The 22884-nt window shown below is 40.8% G+C and overlaps 1 protein-coding gene across 1 annotated transcript in view; it reads left to right on the top strand.

Moving 5' to 3' along the window:
• The window catches only part of Ctl1 (choline transporter-like protein 1), a 764015-nt gene that overhangs the window by 429227 nt on the left and 311904 nt on the right, over nucleotides 1–22884 (top strand). The window contains exon 9 of the mRNA XM_080276719.1: nucleotides 7427–7537. Coding sequence (XP_080132845.1) covers nucleotides 7427–7537 — 111 coding nt within the window. The remainder of the gene's footprint in view (nucleotides 1–7426; nucleotides 7538–22884) is intronic.

Raw genomic sequence — 22884 nt, 5'->3', positions numbered from 1 at the left:
GAAACCTGGTAAGAATAACGATAATATATAATGCAACTCCACAGCCTACTGATAAAATATTGTGTAAGTACTCACTCATCCTTACGAACATTGTTAGAGTCGAAGGACAGTTGGATGGTCATCCTTCACATCCACAGCTGATGTGGATGGCACTGGTTCTGGCTGCTGCGGCAGTTTTGATGACTGCTGTGCAGCTCTTTGGAACATCGTTCTAATGTCACTTAGTTTAATTTTCTTGCGCTGTCAGTAATCATCTGGTTATTCAGTTGGTGCAGAAACATTATGGATTGTGAGGAAAAAAACAGTTTCGTCTCGGCAAACTTGATGACGGTGTTCATTGCATTTATTCCCTCACTCTATGAAATTTTAGTCTGTTCAGGCGCTTCCTCGTCACTTTCTTGGTCCTTGGTGTTTTCCTCTGTTCATCACTACATCTATTATTTGCTCGGTGCTGAAATTATGGGTGACAGGAATATTTTCATCAACTTTCAACCACTCCCTAACTTCTTCCTGGGGAACAATGTGGCCTGCCAATTCGCATACCTCCTGCTGAAGATCCTCACTTGATGTTTTTTCAGTCAGGAAGTCCTCAAATTGTTCGTCGTCGTCAGAGCTTTCTGATTCAATCATAACCCAAGGCCACATGTTGCGCCAACATCTACTGAGGGTTTGTTTCTTCACATTTTTCCACGTGACTGCCAGAGTGTAAATGGCTTCTCTTAAGGTGAACTCCTTTTGAAACTCACCAATTTTCCCATCAGCATTTAGGACTTTATGCATAAAGTCCCTCTTGTACAACATCTTGATGTTTTGAATGACACCCTGGTCCATGGGTTGAACAAGGCTGGTAATATTGGGTGGCATGAACACTGCAAAAATGTTACTATTTACAAGCTGATCAGCTGGGGGATGCGCTCAGCAGTTATCAAGCACAAGCACCACATTACTGTCCTCAGGCTTACCAGTTTTCTTAAGATGGTTCTTAACACTTGGAACAAACACGTGGTGAAACCACCAAAGAAAAATTTCACAGTCCATCCAGGCATTATTCTGTGCTTTGTAATAAACTGGCAAATCAGATAACCCTTTAAAACACCGTGGCTTGCCGTACTTGCCAATAACCAGCAGCTTAAGTTTGTGTGTACCTGCTGCATTTGCACAGACAAGCACAGTCACTCTATCCTTATTTTGTTTGAATCCACGTGCAACTTTCTCATGGCCACATGCAAGAGTTGATGTTGGTAAGTATCGCCACATCAGCCCAGTTTCATCTTCATTATATATTAGCTCTGCAGTCAATCCGTGTTCAGAAACAAGGGCACTAAATTTGCTCACAGATTCATCTGCAGAGACTGTGTCGGCAGACTTCTGTTCCCCCGAGATATCCAGCTGCCTTATTCCGTGGCGAATTTTGAAGTGACTTAACCAACCCCTTGAAAAGACACACTTCTCTTCTATGTTCATATTTTCATGAAATTCTTTTGCTTTTTCAATCAACAGAGGACCCAAAATGCATGCGCCCTCAGACCTCATTGTCTGGAATCACTCATACAAAGCACAATCGAGGTCCTCTAACTTTGCTGTGCACAGTGTTCGTCGCTTTTCAGTGCCATCAGATGTTTCAGTTTTCATGAGAAATTCTTTCAGTTTCTGCGACTGTGCTTTGATATCGTAAACGGTGGATGAACCGATGTTGTAGTCTTCCATCAACACACTGCATTTCACACCACTTTCAATTTTCTTACATATCTCTAGTTTCTGTTTTAGAGTTAACACCACCCTCTCTTGTTAGAATCATCCTTAGGCATTGCCGGATGATTTTGTGATAGACTTTTCTTGTAAAAGCGGAACAAAAAACGGAGATAGTAGTGGAGAGGCATCAGTGACCTACTCGGCTCGGCGACAGTGCAGACAAAGGTCGCGCCGCTTTGTACTGTACAAGGTCATCCACGTGTGTGGCCATCCACCTAGCGCAACCTAGAACCACCTACCCAGCATAGACTAGAACCATCCACCCGGTGCAGCCATAGAAGCGCGCAAAATTCAATTTTTTTTTTTTTTTTTTTTTTTTTCTTCGCAAGTCAAACATTTTTATACACTCTGAATTTGCCGTTTTTTTTAAACTGCTGTTTTTTTAACTTCCAGATGAATGGGGTTCTACTGTACTACACTTATTAGGTCATCCCAGAATCTATCCTTCTCTACCTTATCCAAGCCTGCTTGTGGAGCATATGCCAATTTAAATGCAAACATTGTCTCATCAATATTGCTGCCAGTGTTCAGAATCAAGGCGTTGAAGAATTAGTTGAAGTTGCCAGATACGGTCGCAAGCAGAAACTGCTGTCAGTGTTCAGAATCAAGGCGATGGTGAAGAAGTAGAAGATGAAGATAACGATGATGATGATGTGAGTGAGTTTAAAGGTGAAATGCTGTCTGATATGCATGACTGGATCGATCTTGTAATCAAACGCATTGACATTGATTACAGCAGTGGTCCTGCCTTCTATCTGCACTATGAACATTTATGTGCATAAAAGAGTTGATTATAAAAAGACGTTATCAGAATTCAAACAGGTGAAGATTGATACTTTCTTTGGTAAACATATCTGTCTATCAATTGTCAGACGCCTCAATCCCGTACGGGGTGGCCACAAACAAATCACCTCTACATCGCCCTGTCCCCCACTATTTCACTGCCTTGCTCCCAACTCACATCCCCCTCTCTCATATACCTCTCCACCCCATCCCTCCATCTCCTCCTCAGCCTCCCCCTCCCTCTCACCCCCTCCACCTCACTCACATACACTCTCCTCGTCAGTCTCTCACCCTCCATCCTCTCCACGTGGCCAAACCACCTCAGTGTGTTCCTCCTAATGCTTCCTATCACATCCACACCACAATGCTCCTTTATATCCTCATTTGTCAGCCTGTCTCTCCATGTGACTCCACAGGCTCCTCTTAAATAACTCATTTCCACTGCTCTCACTCTTGACTTGTGTCCTTCCAACAACGTCCAAGCTTCACTTCCGTACGTTAGATTTGGTATCACGATACTGTCATGTGGTAACTTTTTCACTTCCATGCTCACTTTCCTGTTTCTTATCACTGCTTTCAAGGAACCAGCAACCTTTCTTCCTTGTTGTACCCTTTCAAGCATTTCACCCTCCAAACTTCCATCCTTACTCATCACACTACCCAAGTATATATTTAAACATAATTACATTTTCCAATTCCTCACCATCCATCCTCACTGTACATTCACACACTTCACCCCTCTCAAAGACCATCACTTTACTCTTCCCTACATTCACCTTTAGATTCCATATCTTACACACTCTCCCAAACTTATCCACTAAACCTTGAAGCTTCCCTTCGCCTTCACCCAACAACACAGTGTCATCTGCAAACAAGAGTACAGGGAGTTTCCAAACACTACCCTCTCTCACTAGGGCCACTCCAACATCCACTACCCTACCTTGTACCTCTTTTATTACCCCATCCATGTACAGATTGAACAACCATGGAGACATGACACATTCCTGTTTCAACCCAACCTTCAAAGAGAAAAATTCACTCAGTTTACCATGCACACGCACTGCAGCCTTAGCACCATCATACATACTCTTCACAGCATTCAACAACTTCCCATCTACTCCATATATTCTTAATACTTTCCACAATCCTTGTCTATCCACCCTGTCATATGCTTTCTCCAAATCCATGAATGCCTCATACAACTTCTTTCCCTTCTCTAGAAACTTTTCCATTAAAGATCTAAGAATGAATATCTGATCTACACAACCTCTTCCCTTCCTAAAGCCTCCTTGTTCTTCTCCATCTAATTCCTCTGTTCTTTCCCCAACTCTGTCAATAAGTATCCTACCACACTTTTCCTATTACACTAAGAAGACAAATGAGGCGCCTAGCGGCAGAGTGACGTATGTACCAGGGAGTTATTTTCAAGTAATTATAGCTTCAATTTGAAGAATGTGTACATAAAATGTATAAAGAAAAAACTAATGTTGTTTTATATTAATGTAATGCTCTCAAAAAATGCAATTTTATGAATCCATTGTTTAGGAAAAATAAGAAACAAAAACCATATCCAAACACACAAATGCACACCCCCCCATTGGGGGTCATACACAAAATATTAACATGGGTTATAATTATGTGATCCAAATAAAAATAAACAAAAATTAATAAAATGTGAAAGTTTTATATTAATAATGCAATTTCTTGATTTTTGATTAATTTTTGTAAATTTTTGATTAAAAGCACTCAAAGCACTCAAAATGGGCAGAGGACAGTGCAGCCCATCAACCACGTGCAAGGTTTAGGGAGGCACTGTTGGGGGACTGGCTGAGGCTGGGGGCTAGTACTGAGACGCAGCCTCCCAATGGCTAGCCGCTCGTGGCATGTACGTCCCTCTGCCATGTGGGAGCAGACTTCCTCTATGGGTTTTCAAGGCCTAAAACACGCGATGCTTGCCCACCTGCCAGCCAGCCATAAGGGTCCTTTTTGTATGTAGCTTTATACAGGGAGGATCCAGAAGGCTCCACCTACATATTGGTGAGAATAACTCACCATCGGCCATTTTTGGCGCATACATCACTCTGCTGCCAGATGCCTCAAATGCCCCTATGATTACCACACACTTCTTTTTTCCCTTTTCCTTTGTACAAGGGAATAATTATACATGACTTCCAATCCTCTGGGACTCTACCTTCCTCCCATGCCAATCTGCACATCTTCCACATCCATTCTACTACTCGGCCTTCCCTAGTTGGAACTATGGTACACCCATCGTTTTTTTATATATTGTAGAGTCAACCTTTACATGTTCTAGGCCAAAATTTTAAGTTCCTAACCCAAATATTTTTCCATTTGCAGGCCACTGAGTGACGCGTGGTATGATCATTTCTGAAAATGGAACCTTCTGAATACCGTGCAGTGATAAAGTATCTCATGAAAAACAAACACAAAAGAAGTCTATGATGATTTGGTGACTACTTTAGGTGACTCTTCTCCTTCGTACTCCACAGTGAAGAAATGGCGTCATGAGTTTAAGCTGGGCAGGGAGTCGTGTGATGATGCCCCACGTCCAGGTCACCCCAGCACAGTGACTAATGATGAAAATGTTAACAGGGTGCACGATATGATTATGGCTGACAGGAGACTGACTATACACAAAATAGCAGAGGATATAGGGGTGTCATATGGCACAGTACTGTACAATCAATTGTGGGTGATGTTTTGGACATGAAAAAATTGTCAGCCCGATGGGTTCCACGAATGTTGACAGCCAATCAGAAGAGACAGCGGGTGGTCACCTCTCAAGAGCTCCTGTCCAAGATTCAGCATAATCCAGATGACTTCTACCGGCGTTTTGTGACAACGGACGAGACCTGGATTAAGCACTTTGATCCTGAGATGAAAGGCAATCCATGGAGTGGAAACACCATGGTTCCCCTGTCACTCGCAAATTCGGCTAACAACCCAGTGCAGGCAAGATTATGGCATCGGTCTTCTGGGATGCTGAGGGTATTCTCATGATTGACTACTTGCATCGTGGACAGACCATCACAGGTGACTACTATGCCACCATGATCAAAAACGTGAGAGAAGCAATCAAAGAGAAGAGGCGGGGGAGGTTGAGGCGCAAAATCCTGTTCCACCAGGACAATGCACCTGCCCACAAGTCAGCTGTTGCAATGGCTGCCGTAAATGAAGCTGGCTTCGAAATTGTGCATCACCCACCATATTCACCTGACCTGGCCCCAAGTGATTTTTACCTATTCCCCAATTTGAAAGGTCACTTACGAGGAAAGAGATTTGAGAGTGATAATGATGTCGTGCTTCCGTTGAAGCATATCTGAACTGTCAAGAGAAAGAATTTTTTTTTCAAGGGCATTAAGATGTTAGGGCACAGGTTGTCTAAGTGCACTGAGGTTAAGGGAGATTATGTTGAGAAATAAAAAATAAACCACAGCTCTATAAGTTTTTCTTCTACCCTAGGCCGAGAACTTACTGATACACCCTCGTATCTCTCCCCCATGCTTCAGCATTTCACCACACACTCCATCAATTCCTGGGGCTTTCCCCAATTTGAATGTCTTCATTGCTTCCACAACTTCTATCCTACTGATTTCTTCCTGTCTTCTCACCTCCCTCCTTCTCCCAGCCATTCCTCAGCCACTTATACTCGCATTACTCCCATCCTCTATGTTCAACAACTCCTTAAAGTGTTCTCTCCATCTGCTCACTTTTTGTCTCTTCTCCACTAGTAATCTACCATTTTTATCTTTCACTCCCTTACTAACTTCACTGCCATCTTGTCTTACTCTCTTTACCTCTTTCCAGAACATTTTCTTACAGTCCCTCGACTTTACACTCAAATTCCTTCCAAATTTCTCATCCACTCTCCTCTTATTCTCTCTTACTAATCTTTTCACCTCTCTCTTTCTTTCTACATATAACTCTCTCTTCCGCCTCTCAACTTCTTCCACACCCCTATTTCTCATCCATTCATTGTATGCTTTACTTTAACCATTAGAAGCATCTTACCAAATCAGTTCTTCCTCCTGATAGTCTTATATTTTTCTGATTATTTCTTGGGTGGTACATTAATGCTTCTTGTTAAGTATGTTTCCCCATTGCTTTTAGCTATGTTCCACTATGTCAACTCATGCTTGGTTCATCAGCGTAATGGCAGAAGCGACTGACCTAACCTAACAGTTTAACTAAACCTAACTTAATCCTAGCTTAACTGTACCTCTTCTACCTCAGCTAACCCTCAGTGCCCCTCCTCCCCAGTTGATGCTTTGGATGGTCATCCCAATGATCCACTTGTCATGTCAGTAGACAAGAGTGATTCAGATAAATAATTCTGTACATACAACTACAATACAATGGCTCTACTGTACACACATGCATGGAAGGTTTATGAAACTATTCAATTATTCTCTCAGGTTTTTGGATACTGCTTATGTGCTGCACTTCATTAATAAAAATTTTATTATTCCAGTATTATGTTCTTTGACATGTCCTATGATTTTTTGCAGTTTCTGTGATCGTTCATATTTGTTTACTAAAGTGGTTAATGTTTTAAAGCTATTGCTATCAAAATACGAATAGCAAAATAAAAAAAAAATAGTGGGACTTAAATGAAGTAGGTTAGGGATAGGTAATTTAAAAAGGTATGTTTTATTCCCATAAACTTTATTTACTATTAACTGACCTTTTGGATTATCCGTTGGCCCCTACCCTCCATATGTGAGTGGTTAATTGAGGTTTTACTCTATCTCATTCTATTAATTTTTTTTGGACCTTACCTCACCATTCCTTAGGGTGGAAAAGGAGGATTAGATGATGTTGATGATGATTTAAGATGTCTTATGCCTTTTTTATTTTGTGTCTTGAACAGAGCACCTTGGAATAACCAGTCTTCAGTCTGCTCAGTTGGAGGCCCTCAACAACCACACAAATGAACTCATGGATGAAGCACTTTCTAACCTCACCTTGGCACTTCGAAAGAGTTAGTCCAATTCATCCCTTCTTTTATTTTTCCAGTGAAACCTGAGCTTGTGTTTATCTCTGTGAATATTTGTTTACCTATGTTAGATATGAGTCATATTCAAAAAGCTGTTAAAAATGATAAGATGCTTTCTGTTAAGGACCCTCCATACTTTAGTTCCTATGTAAGTGGCTAATATATTAACCTGTTGCACCAGGTCTTATAACTGCGTATCTTGGTCCATTTAGCCCATTACAGCAAAGCTAATGGATTAACTCTATACTGAGTGTGACTCCACTTCCTGCTTAAGCCTATATTTGATTACTGATATGCTTTCCAGAGGTTTAACTTACTTTACAGAGATGATAACAGACTTTAAGGCAGTGGATTAATGGTTTAAAGCAACAGTTACTGTTATCTTAAATGATTGTATCATTTATTGTATCGTTTGTAAAAGATCCAACGTGCTTGCATGCATTGGTCTTGATTACGTAATGAATGCTCTCCATGTTGCTCGATATCTGGCAGCTTCCCTGTTCAGTCTCGTATTCCTGAGGTCACACTCTATGACCTCGTCCCTGGTCTTTTTCAGTCTGCCTCTCACATCCTCACACCTGATGTTCACACTTCTCACTCTCCACACTCAGCTGTCATCCTCTATCCTCTCCACATGCTCCAGCCATCTCAATCTTCCATCATCATCACAATACAGTACTAACACACTCTAGTCCAATCCTTCCTCTCAAATCTTCAGTCATAATCCTAGGGCCCCCTGCCTCCCCCCCAGCCTCACATTCAAGGATGCACTACACATCCATCTAATCATTGTCATTTTCTCATTTCTATTTGTTTGAGCCTATAAATGTCCTGTTCATTGACCGCCCAGGTTTCAGTACCATACAGCATTACACTTCAAACACATGCCATACACAAAAATTCCATAGCATGAGTGTCAGAAGAGGCAACAGCTCCCTGAAGTTCCTTCAACCACACCATACCCTAGCCACAGAGCTAGCCCCAGCCCAACCTCCAACACATGACATGTCCCTTAAATAAAAAGAACTCTTCCACACAGTCAAGAGACTCACCAAGATCAATCCTTTCATGCCTGACAACCTCTACATGCTCTCCCCGATGCACTGCACACACAAAATCAGCATTATCTTGCAGTCTTCCTCTTATACCACTATATCTTGTATGCACCCACCTATCACAAAAACTGCACAAGATGGAGTTAGCCTACTTCACACACTCTCCTGGCAAACCACACATGGCCACTCTCTTTCTGCTTTGACAGTACTTCCACCAGCCCTAGGTATCATCACTTATGTTTTATTTTTATTTACTCTCAAACCCATGTGCCCCATTCCGTCTCTGCACTTCATAAATCTTTCTTCTGCTCCCCATTCATTCTCTGCAGACAACACCAACTCATCAGCATACAACATCTCCCATGGGAGTCCATTTTTGAACTCATGTGAGAGAGCTTCAAGCACCATGACAAACAATAAGAGGCTCAAGACTGACTGCTGATGCACACCAACATTCGTGGAAAACTTATCACTCAAATCTCAATTCACTATCACTTGGGTACAAGTACCCACATACATAGCCATAACCACTCTGCAATAACCAGCCATTCCTTGATCTCAAGCTTTTTAATTGCCCACTTCACCACTTCCCCAGGGACTGTTAAAAGCCAAGTCAGTTAACACAACATACAACTCCCATTTCTTATATATTTTTCCTGAAGGTGTCAGTCAGTGAATTTGAATTGGTGGTCCATTTACAAATTGCATCTTGTCAGTACTCACTCTTTCCCTCATCATTACATTCATCATCTGGTCCAAAAGTTTTATGTTTTTATTACTCTTTCCAGGGCATCACCTTTCCCCTTGTACATATATATAATCACACTCTTCAGCCATTCATCTTGGATGACACACTCATATATAATCATATTTATCAAATCAGTAACTAACCCCACTCTTATACACTATCTCCTGAGACCTTCAGATTTCACCAGTCAACTTAGACACACCTGCCTGCATTCCTCACCTACATCCTGCCTATTGCCTGCTCGTATTAGTAGCATCAGTTAAAAGCCACTGGATCCACTGACTCCAGACCTTTCCGGTTCCAGTCAAACTCTCCATTCAGCAACTTGTTATAATGCTTTGTCCAGACGTCTCAAGTATCCTCATTGTTCACTGTAACATTTACTTCATCATTTTTCACATGCTACTCACCTATTTTATTCCTGTATCCACTCATCATGTGATTTGCTACCTTAAATACCATATTCTACCATTCAGTATTTAGGTTATCCAGCAAAAGTCTTTGGGACTCAGATTTTGACTTGTATACTGTACCTTCATTCTATCCCTACGCTTTTGCCCTGTATACCTCCTTTCTATCCCTACATTTGGCAACCAGATATTCCTCCCACTTATCACCTCTTTTCCATTTATGGAAAAATCTTCTTTTCTCCTTACCTGAGGCTTCTGCACCCTCATTTCACCACCATGTTCCCTTATGCTTTGATGGACCTCTTGTCCATCCACACATTGTACTAGTAACTCTAAGGAGATTGTTCTTGAGAACTCTGTACTGTTCATTAACCTTTCCATCAGGAGCTCCCTGCTCAGCCACTGCTCTGCTCATCTCATTGTAGAAGGCATCCCTTACTGCTTGGTGTTAAAACATCCATATTTTCCTCCTAGATTCATAGATTCTCCTCCTCACCACCCACTCATTAATCACCAAACCACATATCAGTAATTTGTGTTGCTGCACACACCTTTTACTTGATATGACTGTAACATCCCTCACCAACCTCCTATCCGTTCTCCTGACCAGGAAATAGTCAGTCTGATTACTGTTTTCCCCAGACTCATATGTAATCAGTCTACTCTCTCTTTTCCTAAAATGCTTGTTGCACACAGTCATGCTCATTGCCTCCCCAAGTTTGAATATCCTTTCCCCCTCTGCATTCCTTGTACCATATGCACATCCCCCATGTACCCCTTCTTATCCTTGAGCTGCTTCACTCACATGACTGTTTAAGTCCTCTCCCAAAACTGCATTCTCATCACCCTCCATACCACTTTCCACATGTATCAAGTCATCCCAGAATCTGCCATTTTCTGCATCATCCAAGCCAGCCTATAGAGAATACAGTAATCCCTCATTTATCTGGACATAACGGAGCCAAGGGCATGTCCGGGTAGTGGCAACATCCGGATAATGAACACTATTCCCCTACCATACCCAGACCCAACCAGTACGCACCTCCATACTTAACCCTCTCATGCGTGATAAGTTTTGGTAAGTATTCTGGCTCATGATTTTATTCCACCTCCCTCTCTGCCAGCCCACCCCCGCGCGCCTATGAAAACATGCATTCTCGCCTTATTTTTGCCACCCAAACGTATATATATATATATATATATATATATATATATATATATATATATATATATACTGTATATATATATTGCCATAAAACTTACATCATCTTATTCGCCGATGTTTGTTCTAGTCAATTAAAAAAAAAAAAAAAAAAGTACAGAAAAGTACAAATAAAAGTACATTAGGCTGGAGTGAATAAACATTCTGGATTGACACTCTCACTTCCCAGCATCATAGCTCGAATGTTTTCCATCAAACAAAAAAATGTTATTAGATGTTTAGAAAGAGAGTTTCATCAGCTTTCTAATAAGCTGGGCACCTTTTTGATACGATTTTTAGTTTTCGAGAAAATAGCTAAAAACCAAAAGTCATTTCCTACCGGTAACTGACTTTTTGTTCAAGGAGCTCTAGAGCAAAACTTTTCTCACAGAGGTTATGTTTTTATTTCTTAATCTTGTGTAAAATTTCCTTGGCTTTCTCAGGATGTCCGCAGATTTTCCATGCGCCTCATAGTTTCCAAGTAAATCACAAAAAACTGGGTGCCCACGCCCATGCGGCACTTTTGTCATTCGCCCACGGTATGTAACAATGATATTACATTGTTATTTCATATACATACGTAGAATTTTATGCGCTTTTATTGTGATTCTTTCAGGAAATCAAAACGTCCAGTACAGTAATCCCGCATATTTCGCGGTAGTTACGTTCTTGTAACCCCCGCGAAAATTTAAATTCGCGAATACTCTATTAACAATTGAATCTTGCACTTGTGTCCACCATGCTGCCCATCACACAGTCCACGTCCATACTGATTGCAAGACAATTCGCCGTCAGACAATTCCCCGTCAAAACATGGACGATTCCCCTTCAGAACAATTCGCACCCTGGACGATTCCCCGCCATTCTATAAATATACTAATCAATACTTTGATAAATATACTTATTATTAATTAATCAATACTTTAATAACTATATTTCAGGGGGATCCAGAAAAGTCTATGTTCAGTAGCGTAGGTTCTGGATATTATTTATTAGTTGCACCTTTAGTCAATAATTAACTTGTTTCTTCCTCGCTGTAGTCGCCTTTGAATTATATTCTAGCGTCACCCATAGCTATCTTCATTAATGAAGGCGAATTGTTTTGTGTTTGTTGTGACTGCGAATTGTCCCGAAACCTCCATACTCATCCCGAAATACCTTCTTACAAGATTGAAAGCACATACTTCATTATGAAGGAAAAATGTAAACACCGTACTGTAAAACACAATTATCTACGCATTTATTCACAAAACAGTACAAAATGAAAAGATGCATTAACTGGTGATAGCAAACACTCGCACGGTCGCTTCTTAGCTTGTCCAGTAACACAATTTTCTCTGCTAAGGTCATAACTTTTCTTGATCGTTTTGTCACTTTGGAGTTCTTACTAATTGTATTATTAGCCTTTGGTGAGGCTGGCTTACGTCCTGGGGCCATGTGGAAAGCAAGTAGGAGGCAAGAGGCTCATATCATAGTACGGTTACAAGAACACCATACACGTGAGCCAGTCAGGCGTGGACTGAGGATTGTGCGAGGCAGAGAGCAGTGTTGCCATACCCAAACAACGGAATTATGCTAGGGCAGTGAAAAAATTATGCTAGATTGAGAAAATTTGTTCCAAGTAAAAAATGAATTATGCTAACTTGAAGCTAAATGATAAAATCCTATACATATTCATGCTATATATTAATTATGTACTGTTTACTATGAAAATATTAAAATAACCTACATACAGTAAGAGGGTAAATATCGGTTTTCTGCCCATACTGCTTTTTCCCACGAAACTTACATTTTTCTGATGGATTTTGATGTGATTCATTCGATTTTGAGCATCATTTCCGTCGGAAATAACCAGATTTTGAGATATGATCCCCCCATCCCCCTGCAACAATCGGGGATCTTTGGGGAATCGGGGGTTATAGGGAGGGGGGGAAACACAGAAAATGGTCATTTCCCACTGAAATGAAGCTGAAAATCGAATGAATCATACCAAAATCCATCGGAAAAACCTAGGTTTCATGGGTAAAATACAAAGCTCAAACTTATCCTAACCAAACCTAACCGAACCAAACCGAACCTAACCTAATCCAACCCAACCAAGCCCAAACTGAAAGTAACCAACTATTCGAACCTTACATCTTCTTACCTTATTCGTTTCTCTCTCTCTCTCTCTGATTTGTAGCTTTTATAAAATTATTCCAAAAATATTCCATTCCATTCTAAATTACAGTATGCTAGAATGATGCAAAAACTTCTAATATGCTAAAAAATATTCCAGACTCGAAAATTTTATCAAAATTATGCTAAAAGAATAAAATTATGCTAGATATGGTAACACTGGCAGAGGGGCCGCGGGAAAGGGACAGAGGGTGGCGTGAGTTTACCACGCTACAATTGGAAGTTGCGGGAATTTCAAATTTTTTGTTTTCTGTATATTCAAGGATATTTTAGTTGAACTTATTAATGCTAAGAAAATCCGCGAGAGGACAAAACCGTAGACAAAAAATCCGCAAAAAATGCAGGATTACTGTACTTTTCGAGTAAATGGACAACAAAGGTAGAATACAGTAATCCCTGTACTTTCCAGATGCCCACTTTCCGGACATCCCACTTACCGGACATTGTGGGCCTGGACCTTCGGAACCCAAAAATGGCCAAAAAAAGAAAGAAAAAAAAAAATCCAAATTTTTTCCCACCCATAATTTGAAATTGCTGCGCAGCGCCGAACAGCTGTTACACCATGGACCCTTCACCTCTTTCTTCCTCCCCCTTCCCCCTCCCCTGTCAGGGTTGCCATTTGGTGTTTTTAGTTACCAAATGTGGGCCAATTTGGTAATGAAAAATTCGTTTGGTAATCTGTCTATTGCCAGACGCCATAATCCCGTAGCGGGTGGCCATTTGACTTTTGAGTTATTTGTTTTATGGGGAGGGGCACAAACCCTCCACCAACCCACTTGTTGACACGTAGGGAGCACGTATGGTTTGATGATATGGTTACCATCCAGCATTGTAAATAGTTTCTTGGCCTACAGGAAACCATTTGGCTTGTCACTCAGAGTAAAGCCACCTGTAAAGGAAAGAAAAGCAATAATGAATCAGAATACTGCAATACCAAATGGATTTTTCACATGTGTGAGGATACACAGGATGGAGATGGTGGATTGTTTGCTCTCTCTGATTAATCTGCTAGCCTATATAGCGTAAAAATAATCAACATGCTGTTTATTATAAGAAGAGTGATTACATGAAGTTCCACTTGTATATATAATTAGTGATGAATAAATGCTAGCTTTATGAATTTGGCAATGAAAAGTTAAATTTGGTAATGAAAATTGAGGAGTTTGGTAATGTGGCTGTTGCTATCTGGCAACTCTGTTACCCCATCATCAACAGTCACAGCTTAACTCCGATCGAAAGCAGATGCTTATCGTAATGGAAGCCGCATGTGCTCGTTTTTTGTGAATAAACATTGAATAAACTGCAATACCTCACCAGTATACCACATGGGAATTTACAGTGTTGTGCAGTGTTAAGAAATTAGAATTTAGAGTGCAAAGGATTAACTGTGGAGTGCACACTGGTGGTTGAAACTGGTATGGTGCAATTAACAATGTGCAGTGTTAAACAATTATAACTCACAGTGCAAAGAATTACTGTAAGTGCAGCACAAAACTGGATTCCTGTATTGCTTCAAGAGCATTTTCATCACTGCCAAAGCCAGAGAAGGCAGCCACAGACGTGCTGTAAGTACCCTGGGTGAGGTACAGCCACTTCTAATTCCTCATTCTTTGGTTCATTTTCATTTATTTCATGCTTTTTGTCCATTTTTGGTGTGAATAGGGTCTTAAATAGGTTTAAATATGTGCTATGCATGTCCGGTACGGAGTTATTTAGGTGGCTTTCAAAGTTAGGCTGGGTTAGGGTCCTTAAGTACCAATCCAGGAGCCTGGGACTTGTTGTAAGTGCCCAGAATGTTTAATATTGTATAAACTCACCTCTAAAACCTCATTCTCTGGTTCTTTTGCATTTTTTTCAGTCTTTTATGTCCCTTATTGGTGTGATTTGGGTCTTAAATTGGTGCTATGCATGTCCAGTAGGGAGTTGTATAGGTGTTTTTCTAAGTCAGGATAGTGTAGGGTCCATAAGTACTAGTCCAGGAGGCTGGGGCCCACTCTCCGGACGGGACCACTTTCCGGACATGCTTATGGCTCTATTACATCGGAAAGTGGAGGGATAGTGAGTCCTTGATATACAAAAGGGATAGTGATAAAAAAAGACTGGCAATTCAAAATTTCATATATCGGAACGATTTTCCCCATTGAAATACACATATAAATGGGGGGATGCGTCCCATGACCCCTTAGGACCCCCACCTAAACTTCACCCCCCCTCCTATTAAGAAGTAAACAATACTGTATACAATTGTAGAGAAGGTGGCCATATTCTTGTACATCTCCTTTTTCTTCATCACAGTTCCAGTGGTTGAAACAGCAAGGCTTAAAGCACTCCCAATCTCCAAGACTCCCTGCCTCTCCTCATGGGGTCTTATAATTTCCAATTTCCTTTTCATAATTAGAGTACGGTGCTGCTGCTTCTTTGCAGCGGGCTCCCCCAATGCTGGAGATTATGCAGGATGCTTGGGAGGCATGACGAAACAATACGAAAAGGTGAAGGGCTGCAAAAATATCCTCACGTACAGCGAGGCTGTGAGGAGAGGAGGGACGTGGACTCAGCTGAGAAGTGCGCTAAATTTTTTTTACCAGAGAGGGGTTAGTTCGTTTTCTCTTGGCATGCGAGTGCGGTGCTATGCACCGCGCCCATTTTGAATTTTTCATACAGTATTCCATTAACTCCTTCGTAGTTGCTGGCCTTGAACAACACTTCACTGTTTCGGTGTGAATGACGTTGATTTAGGGCATTATAAAAAACTGCGACCAATTACGGGAAGGGAACGAAGGTCACTGGTGTGTGTACTTGACCCTACTCTACCATCCCATCAGTCAGGCACTCTCTTCACTCCACGCCGATGTTTACATGCTTATGTTACATGCGCCCTAATTTTGAGTAAGTTTCTTTCAGCAAGAGAACATAATTTACCATCCTCAAAATAGTCAGAAAAATATAGAAGACAAACTAGAGGAATATGAACTGAATTGGTAAGGTCTTTAGGCTGTATGCTTATAATAATAATAATAATAATAATAATCTGGCCTTTTGTTTCTCAAAAGCGCCAGTTCTTCCTTTTGGGAAGTCACTAGCGCACGACACACATACATTATTTTTACAATTACAAGAACTGTGACATTTCTTGTATATAATACAAGCTACATCATATATACATGAAAGTGGCAATAATTAAACCCTATAATCATCCGTCATAGTACCTCTCTCCAGGTCATAGCATTTTGAAAAAAGAAAGGCTTTCAGCTGTCTCTTAAAGGATTCAGCAGTAGAGAGTTGTCTTATGGACAATGGCAATCTGTTATATAATCAAGGGACTCTATATGCAAAAGAACGATCAGAGAAAGATGACTGGTGAATGGCTCCTGGCTCATCAAGACGCAAGGAATCATCTTCACTGCGTGACATCACACCTGGGTGTGCCGATGGGAGTTTTAACAATTCAGCAAGATACTTCGGTTCACCAAACTTAAGAACCTTGAATGTAAAAAGACAGTTTAAATTCAGTTCTAGCCTTTACTGGTAACCAATGCAACTCAATCAGAAACAGGGTAGTTGAGGTTCTCTGGGGGAGACCAAAGATAAGCCGTGCCGCCCGGTTCAGCACAGACTGAACTTTTGTTAGTATATTATTTGGAAGACCAACCCACAGTGAATTACAGTAATCAACACGAAACAAGACCACTGCATGGACCAATGTATAGAGGCACCGTCTATTCAGGAATTTTCTCACATAGTACAGGTTTCTGATATGCAAGTTACACCCTCTTACAACCTGATTAATATGTTGTTTGTAATTTAACTTAGAATTAAAATAAACACCCAGATTTCAGACAGAACTGACTGGATGCAGCTGTGACACGCCAATGTTCAAAGCCAGGGCATTGTCAGTGTCATCACCCTTTCTGTTTCCTCTGATGATGATGATCTCAGTTTTACCATCATTCAGCTTAAGTTTCCTCTTAGCCATCCAGATCTTAATATCAGACATTAGAGATTAAAACTTTGTCTTAGTATCGTTGATATCTGACATCTTAACATAGAGCTGGGTGTCATCAGCATAAAAATGATAGGACACATCATGAGCATCAAGTAGAGACGATAAACTACTTGTGTAGATAGTAAATAGAATTGGACCCAAAACTGATCCTTGAGGGACTCCAAATAGAAGGGGAGCAGAATCAGAGCTAGCATAATCAACAACCACTCTCTGAGATCTGTCCAACAGATATGACTTAAGGAGCAAAAGGGCACTATCACGAACGCCATAAAAATACAGATCATCCAGCAATAGTTTATGATCTATATCAAAAGCTGCAGACAGATCCAACAGAACTAGGAGAGAGGACATCCCACTACAAGTGTTTGCCACCAAGTCACTCTGAATCCTTGTTAGTGCAGTTTCAGTTGAATGGTATTTTCTGTCTGCTGATTGAACAACAGGAACAACTCTGTTGTGTTCTAGTAGTGGTAAGAGTTGATCGAGTATGGCCCGCTCAATAATCTTGGATAAAAAAAGACAGATTAGAGACAGGACGATAATTTGTCATGGTCTTGACATCAAGGCCAGGTTTCTTAATTAGGGGCCTAAGCAAAGCACGTTTCTCAGACTGCACAAAATTACTTTCTAAGAAGCATCTATTTATTATGTTGCAGATAAAGTCTTCAGCATCAGGCAGTTGTGACATGTTACACGGATCGAGTGAGCAAAATGTTTTATTAAGTTCTCTGATGTAACATTTGACTTTGTTTACATCCAGCGGATGAAATGTTGAAAGCATATGATCCCCAGTGCACCATGGCTGGAAGTCAACTGAGTACGCTTCACTAGGAGAACTGCTGTCTAAATCACTTCTTATGCAAGATATCTTACTTGTAAAAAATGAAGCAAAATCAGAAGCCAATTGGGCATCTGATACAGAAGTTGGTTTAACAATTACATTCCTCTGACCAACCAAATTGTTCACAACTGCAGACAGTTTTTTTTTTATCACCACCACATGAATCAACTTTATTTTGATAATACCTAGCCTTTTGGGCTTTTACAGTGTGAACGACTGCTCTTCTCGCAAAAACATAACGTGAACGAGTTACTTCGGTCCGCTGCAAGCGCCACTCACATTCTGCCTTTCTACGTTGTCTACTCAAAGAATTAATGGATGGACCATACCATGGAGAATTATCACGTACAGTGATTGTTTTTACTACCTCAGGACAATAATGGTCAAAAATTGACCTGAGCTTGTTGTTGTAAATATCAACCAATTCACCAGAAGAAAGACTTGAAGAATCGTTGGAGTTTAAACGTTGATCAATTTCAAAACACATCAACTGACGGTCAACATTGTTGTACTTTCTGAACCTGATGACCTTTTTATATGAAGGGGATTTCAGGACATCAAAACTAAGAGTGATCAGAGCATGATGAGAGATGAGGGGGTCAAATGAGTCAACCTCCACATCTGATACGCGCCTGCAACCAACAGGGGACAAGATCAAGTCAAGGACATGTCCTGAGACGTGAGTTGGATTACTTACATGATTGAAAAAATTGTTCTGGGTGATCAACTCAAAGAATTCTGAAGAAAATGGTTTTGACTCTGGACTGTCAACCCAATAATTGAAATCACCACAAACAAGATGTCCTTGAGATTTAAGAGAAAACCCTTCAAGAAACTGCCCAAACTCCTCCATAAAACCTCGATCTCTGCCCGGATGACCTGGTCGATAGACAATTGCAATTCTAATGGTATTCTGATGGAAATTTATTAATACTTCCATAAATTCAAATGAAGATGGGGTCAGGTCTGAGTCAATGAGAGAAACGTTTGCAAGTGCTGCTGAGTAGATGAGTGCTACGCCTCCTCCTGGATAGTCAGCCGCAGGCCTGGGAATACTAATAGCAGAATGTGTCTTAGGCAAAGCATTCCGAATAATATCAATATCAGACTCATATAACCAGGTTTCAGTCAAGCACAAAATGTCAAGCTCTTGCTGATTTAGGGTTCCATTAATATAGTCTATCTTATTACGGATAGAACGAATATTTAAAAGACCCATCCTTAACTGGTTCAAGAGGGACGTAGTCAGGTTTTTGAATGGTCAAAATTGGTGTTTTCAGTCAATCTATTCCTATGAGAAATCATAATTGGACATTCTCTACTTGATGCAAAATGGGCAACCAACTGTGACTTTGAATTAGCATCTTGATGTCTTAAAGTGGAGCAGTTGATGCATTTGGGAGAATTTCTGTTACTACAGTCCTTAGATTTATGGATTCCAGCACAAAAGATGCATTTAGGTTCATCACTTTTCCTAGAACATCTCTCAAATGTATGACCAAAGCCTTGACAGTGATGACACTGTGTAACCCAGAATCTGTCGAGAGCACGGCATCTTGTAAGATCCACATAGATGTAATTGCCCTGTTCTACAATGGAGGATCTCACCTCTGGCGTCATCTTCAAGACAGCAGTTTTGGTGTCATTCCTTGTCCTTGTGAAGAGATGGTTGAGGGTACAGCCTTAATCAACGAGCATCTTAATTTTATTGTTTTTTCTCAGAATATTTGGGATGATGTCAGAGTCATCCAAGGAAGAGGAAAGGCCTGTCACGATCATTTTAGGGAACATTTTCTTTGGCTCTGATATGCAAAAAGTGCCCTCAGAACCAAAATGATCAGTCAGTACCCCAGTTGCTTCACCCTTGGCCTCAGCGGATGGAAACTTCATTACCAGTCCACCAGCCTTGGTCTTAAGGCAGCTATCAACCGGTACTGAGTTAAGTACGCCTCTGATGTCTTCTGGTCCCAGCTGATTTGTCAGGGCACCAGCGTCGCTCTTTGGTTTCACAATCAGTACATGCTGACTGTGAATGGCTTTTTTCTGGCCATGAGCATTGATCTCAATCACGCCCCCAGGCAGATCCTTCCCTCCCCCGACGAAAGACCCGCGAACAGCATTCGCAAATGATTTGGCCTGATCTTGTGTGACCGCCATGGGTGATGAGACCTTGGTCTCTAGTGCCTCCAGTCTATTTGATATGTCTCTGATTGCTTGAATGATCTGCCCAGTAACTTTATCTTCAAACTCCTTTTTTATACTACTTCCTCCACCAGCCAAGACCTCGTCTACTGGTGCAACACACTGGCTACACAGCCAGCGAAAGCCCAGCTGGTGGCTCTTCTTCATTAATGGATAGTCGCCTGCATCCAAGTTTTCACAAGCTATATGAACCCACTCGCTGCAGTAGGCGCACTTCAGTGCATGTGCACTTTTTGCTACAGACCTACTGCAGCGATGGCACTGGTGTTGTTTACTCATGGTAAGGGAGAACAAAAAGCAAAACAAAATGACAACAACAGCAAAACGTACATACAATACTACCTGGGATAAACCCAGGTAGTGCCGCCCCCATTTGTGTCACCCTAATTTAGGAGGAAAAAAGAAAACCAAAAGAAAAAAAAAAGCACAAAAAACAGAAATGGTAAAAAAACAAAAATACAGGGTGTCTGCGAGGTCACCACAAGCAGGTGGGGTACGACTTGACTACCCTTCTAGGAAAGGTAACCCAAACCGAGGTGCCGCAAAAGTGCTGAGATGGTATTGAAACTTTTCCCAATTCGAGCTTTATAGCAGCAGCAAATACTTCACTTAGGCAAGACCTCATTGGTTACGATACTCTCACTGCGCAAAGCGCAGATTATGGGTTTTACAATTTTAAGAGACGATATGGAACAAAAATGTTTCCTAATCAGAAAAAAATTACTCTTTCGTCCCACATGTTCTCGTAGGTTAGCATTCAGTTCCACATTCTTCGTTCGGTATCACTCTTCCTAGTATATTTCGGACCGACTGAGCACAGTTATTTCTGCTCCTTAGAGTTAAGTGTACATTTATTGCTCATTCTTTTGTTTGTTCTTATATGTATGAGTGAGAGAGGACTGATACAAACAATAATATATTCCATTAATGCTTTCATAGCTGCTGGCCCTGAACAACTCTTTACTGTACTGGTCCGACATGTTCTCGTAGGTTAGCATTCAGGTCCACATTCTTCGTTTGGTATCACTCTTCCCAATATATTTCGGACCGACTGAGCACAGTTATTTCTGCTCCTTAGAGTTAGTATACATTTACTGCTCATTCTTTTGTTTGTTCTTATGTGTATGAGTTAAAGAGAGAGGACTGATACAAACAATAATGTAATCCATTATCACTTTCATAGCTGCTGGCCCTGAACAATGCCTTACTGTACTGGTGTCAGTGACGTTGAGTTAGGATGAGCTAAAAAGAAACTGCGAGCAATTATGGGAAGGGAATGAAAGTCACTGGTGTGTTCACACAACCCTGCTCTACCACCTCAAGCAGTTTGGCGTTCACAGTTCACTTTGTCCCAGATGTTTTTGGCCGATGTATTCATGCTGATGTAACACGCATCCTAATTTTATTAATTCTTACACGAATCATAGCAAACCACAGGATGGGATTAGGGAAAAAAAATAATAATAAAAAAAAAAAAAATCCAAGTGTGCCAGACGAGTCATGTCACATATGTAAGAAAAAGAAATTGATTTTAGAACTTTGAAAAAATGGCCCCAAGGCCGACCACGGAAGCACTCAAATATCTGAACCCACAGCCACTGAGGGGGCTAAACATACGTTTTACTTTAAGCAGTAAAAGCATCTTATCAAATCAATTCTTCCTGATAGTCTGTTATATTTTTCAGATTATTTCTGGGTTGGTAAATACAGTAAACGTTTCTTATTAAATCTGTATCCCCGTCATTTTTAGCTGTTCTGGTTTGACAACTCTTGTTTATTTCATTAATATAATGGCGGAAAGGACTCTTCTTCCCTAAGTGTTTAACTAAACCTGGCCTAACCAAGCTTATCTGTACCTAATAATTTTAACCTCACCTAACCTCCAGTTGGGAAATTGGGAAACGATAACCACCTTTGAGCACGTTGAGTTTCTTCCACTGCGCTGGAAACGATCGTAGGGGAAATTGACGATAATAACGGGGAGGAAATTTTTCAGCAAGAAAAAGTAATTTCCCAAACTGAAAGTTGTCAGAAAATTACAGAAACAAGCTGGAGGATTATGCATTGAATTGATAAGGTCTTTCTGCTGCTTGAAGTGTACAATGAAAGACACAAGTATCTTCCCAAAGTCTGACGAATATAGCGTGGAAAAATTGAACCATTTGAAACACACACTAGTAGAAACAGGGTTTTCATTGTATTTTGCCTGATGTATATTTTCTTCAGACTGAACTGGGAAGACAGTTGTGTCTTTCATTGTACATTTACCGGTAAATAAATCAATCTAACTACTGTATTTCCAATTTCCTCTCGAGAGTGAGAGTACAATGCTGTTTCTTCTTTGCACCTGGTTCCCCGGATGCTGGAGATGATGCAGGGCGCTGGGGAGGCATGGTGAAAATACGAAAAGGTGAAGAACAGCGAAAAACAGCGTAACTTACAGCAAAGCTGAGAGGAGAGGATGGACGTGACTCGATTGGGAAGCACGCAAAAATATGTTTACCAGAGAAGGGTTAGTTCATTTTCTCGCCACAAGTGAGCACGGCACTGTGCAGCGCGCCCATTTTGAATTTTTCGTATTTCATCTCGTATCATTTTTCGTACCATCAAGACAGATACTTTCGTATTGTGGAATTAGTCCTAGAATTATCGCTTTCGTACCATCGGAAATTCGTACTTCGAGTTTTCGTACTT

Source organism: Coenobita brevimanus, chromosome 66 (assembly GCF_032717465.1).
Source record: "Coenobita brevimanus isolate Jiangsu-jjx chromosome 66, ASM3271746v2, whole genome shotgun sequence".
Classification (NCBI taxonomy): domain Eukaryota; kingdom Metazoa; phylum Arthropoda; class Malacostraca; order Decapoda; family Coenobitidae; genus Coenobita; species Coenobita brevimanus.
The sequence above is the reverse complement of the archived record's forward strand: the minus strand, read 5'-3'. Positions and strand labels throughout refer to the sequence as shown.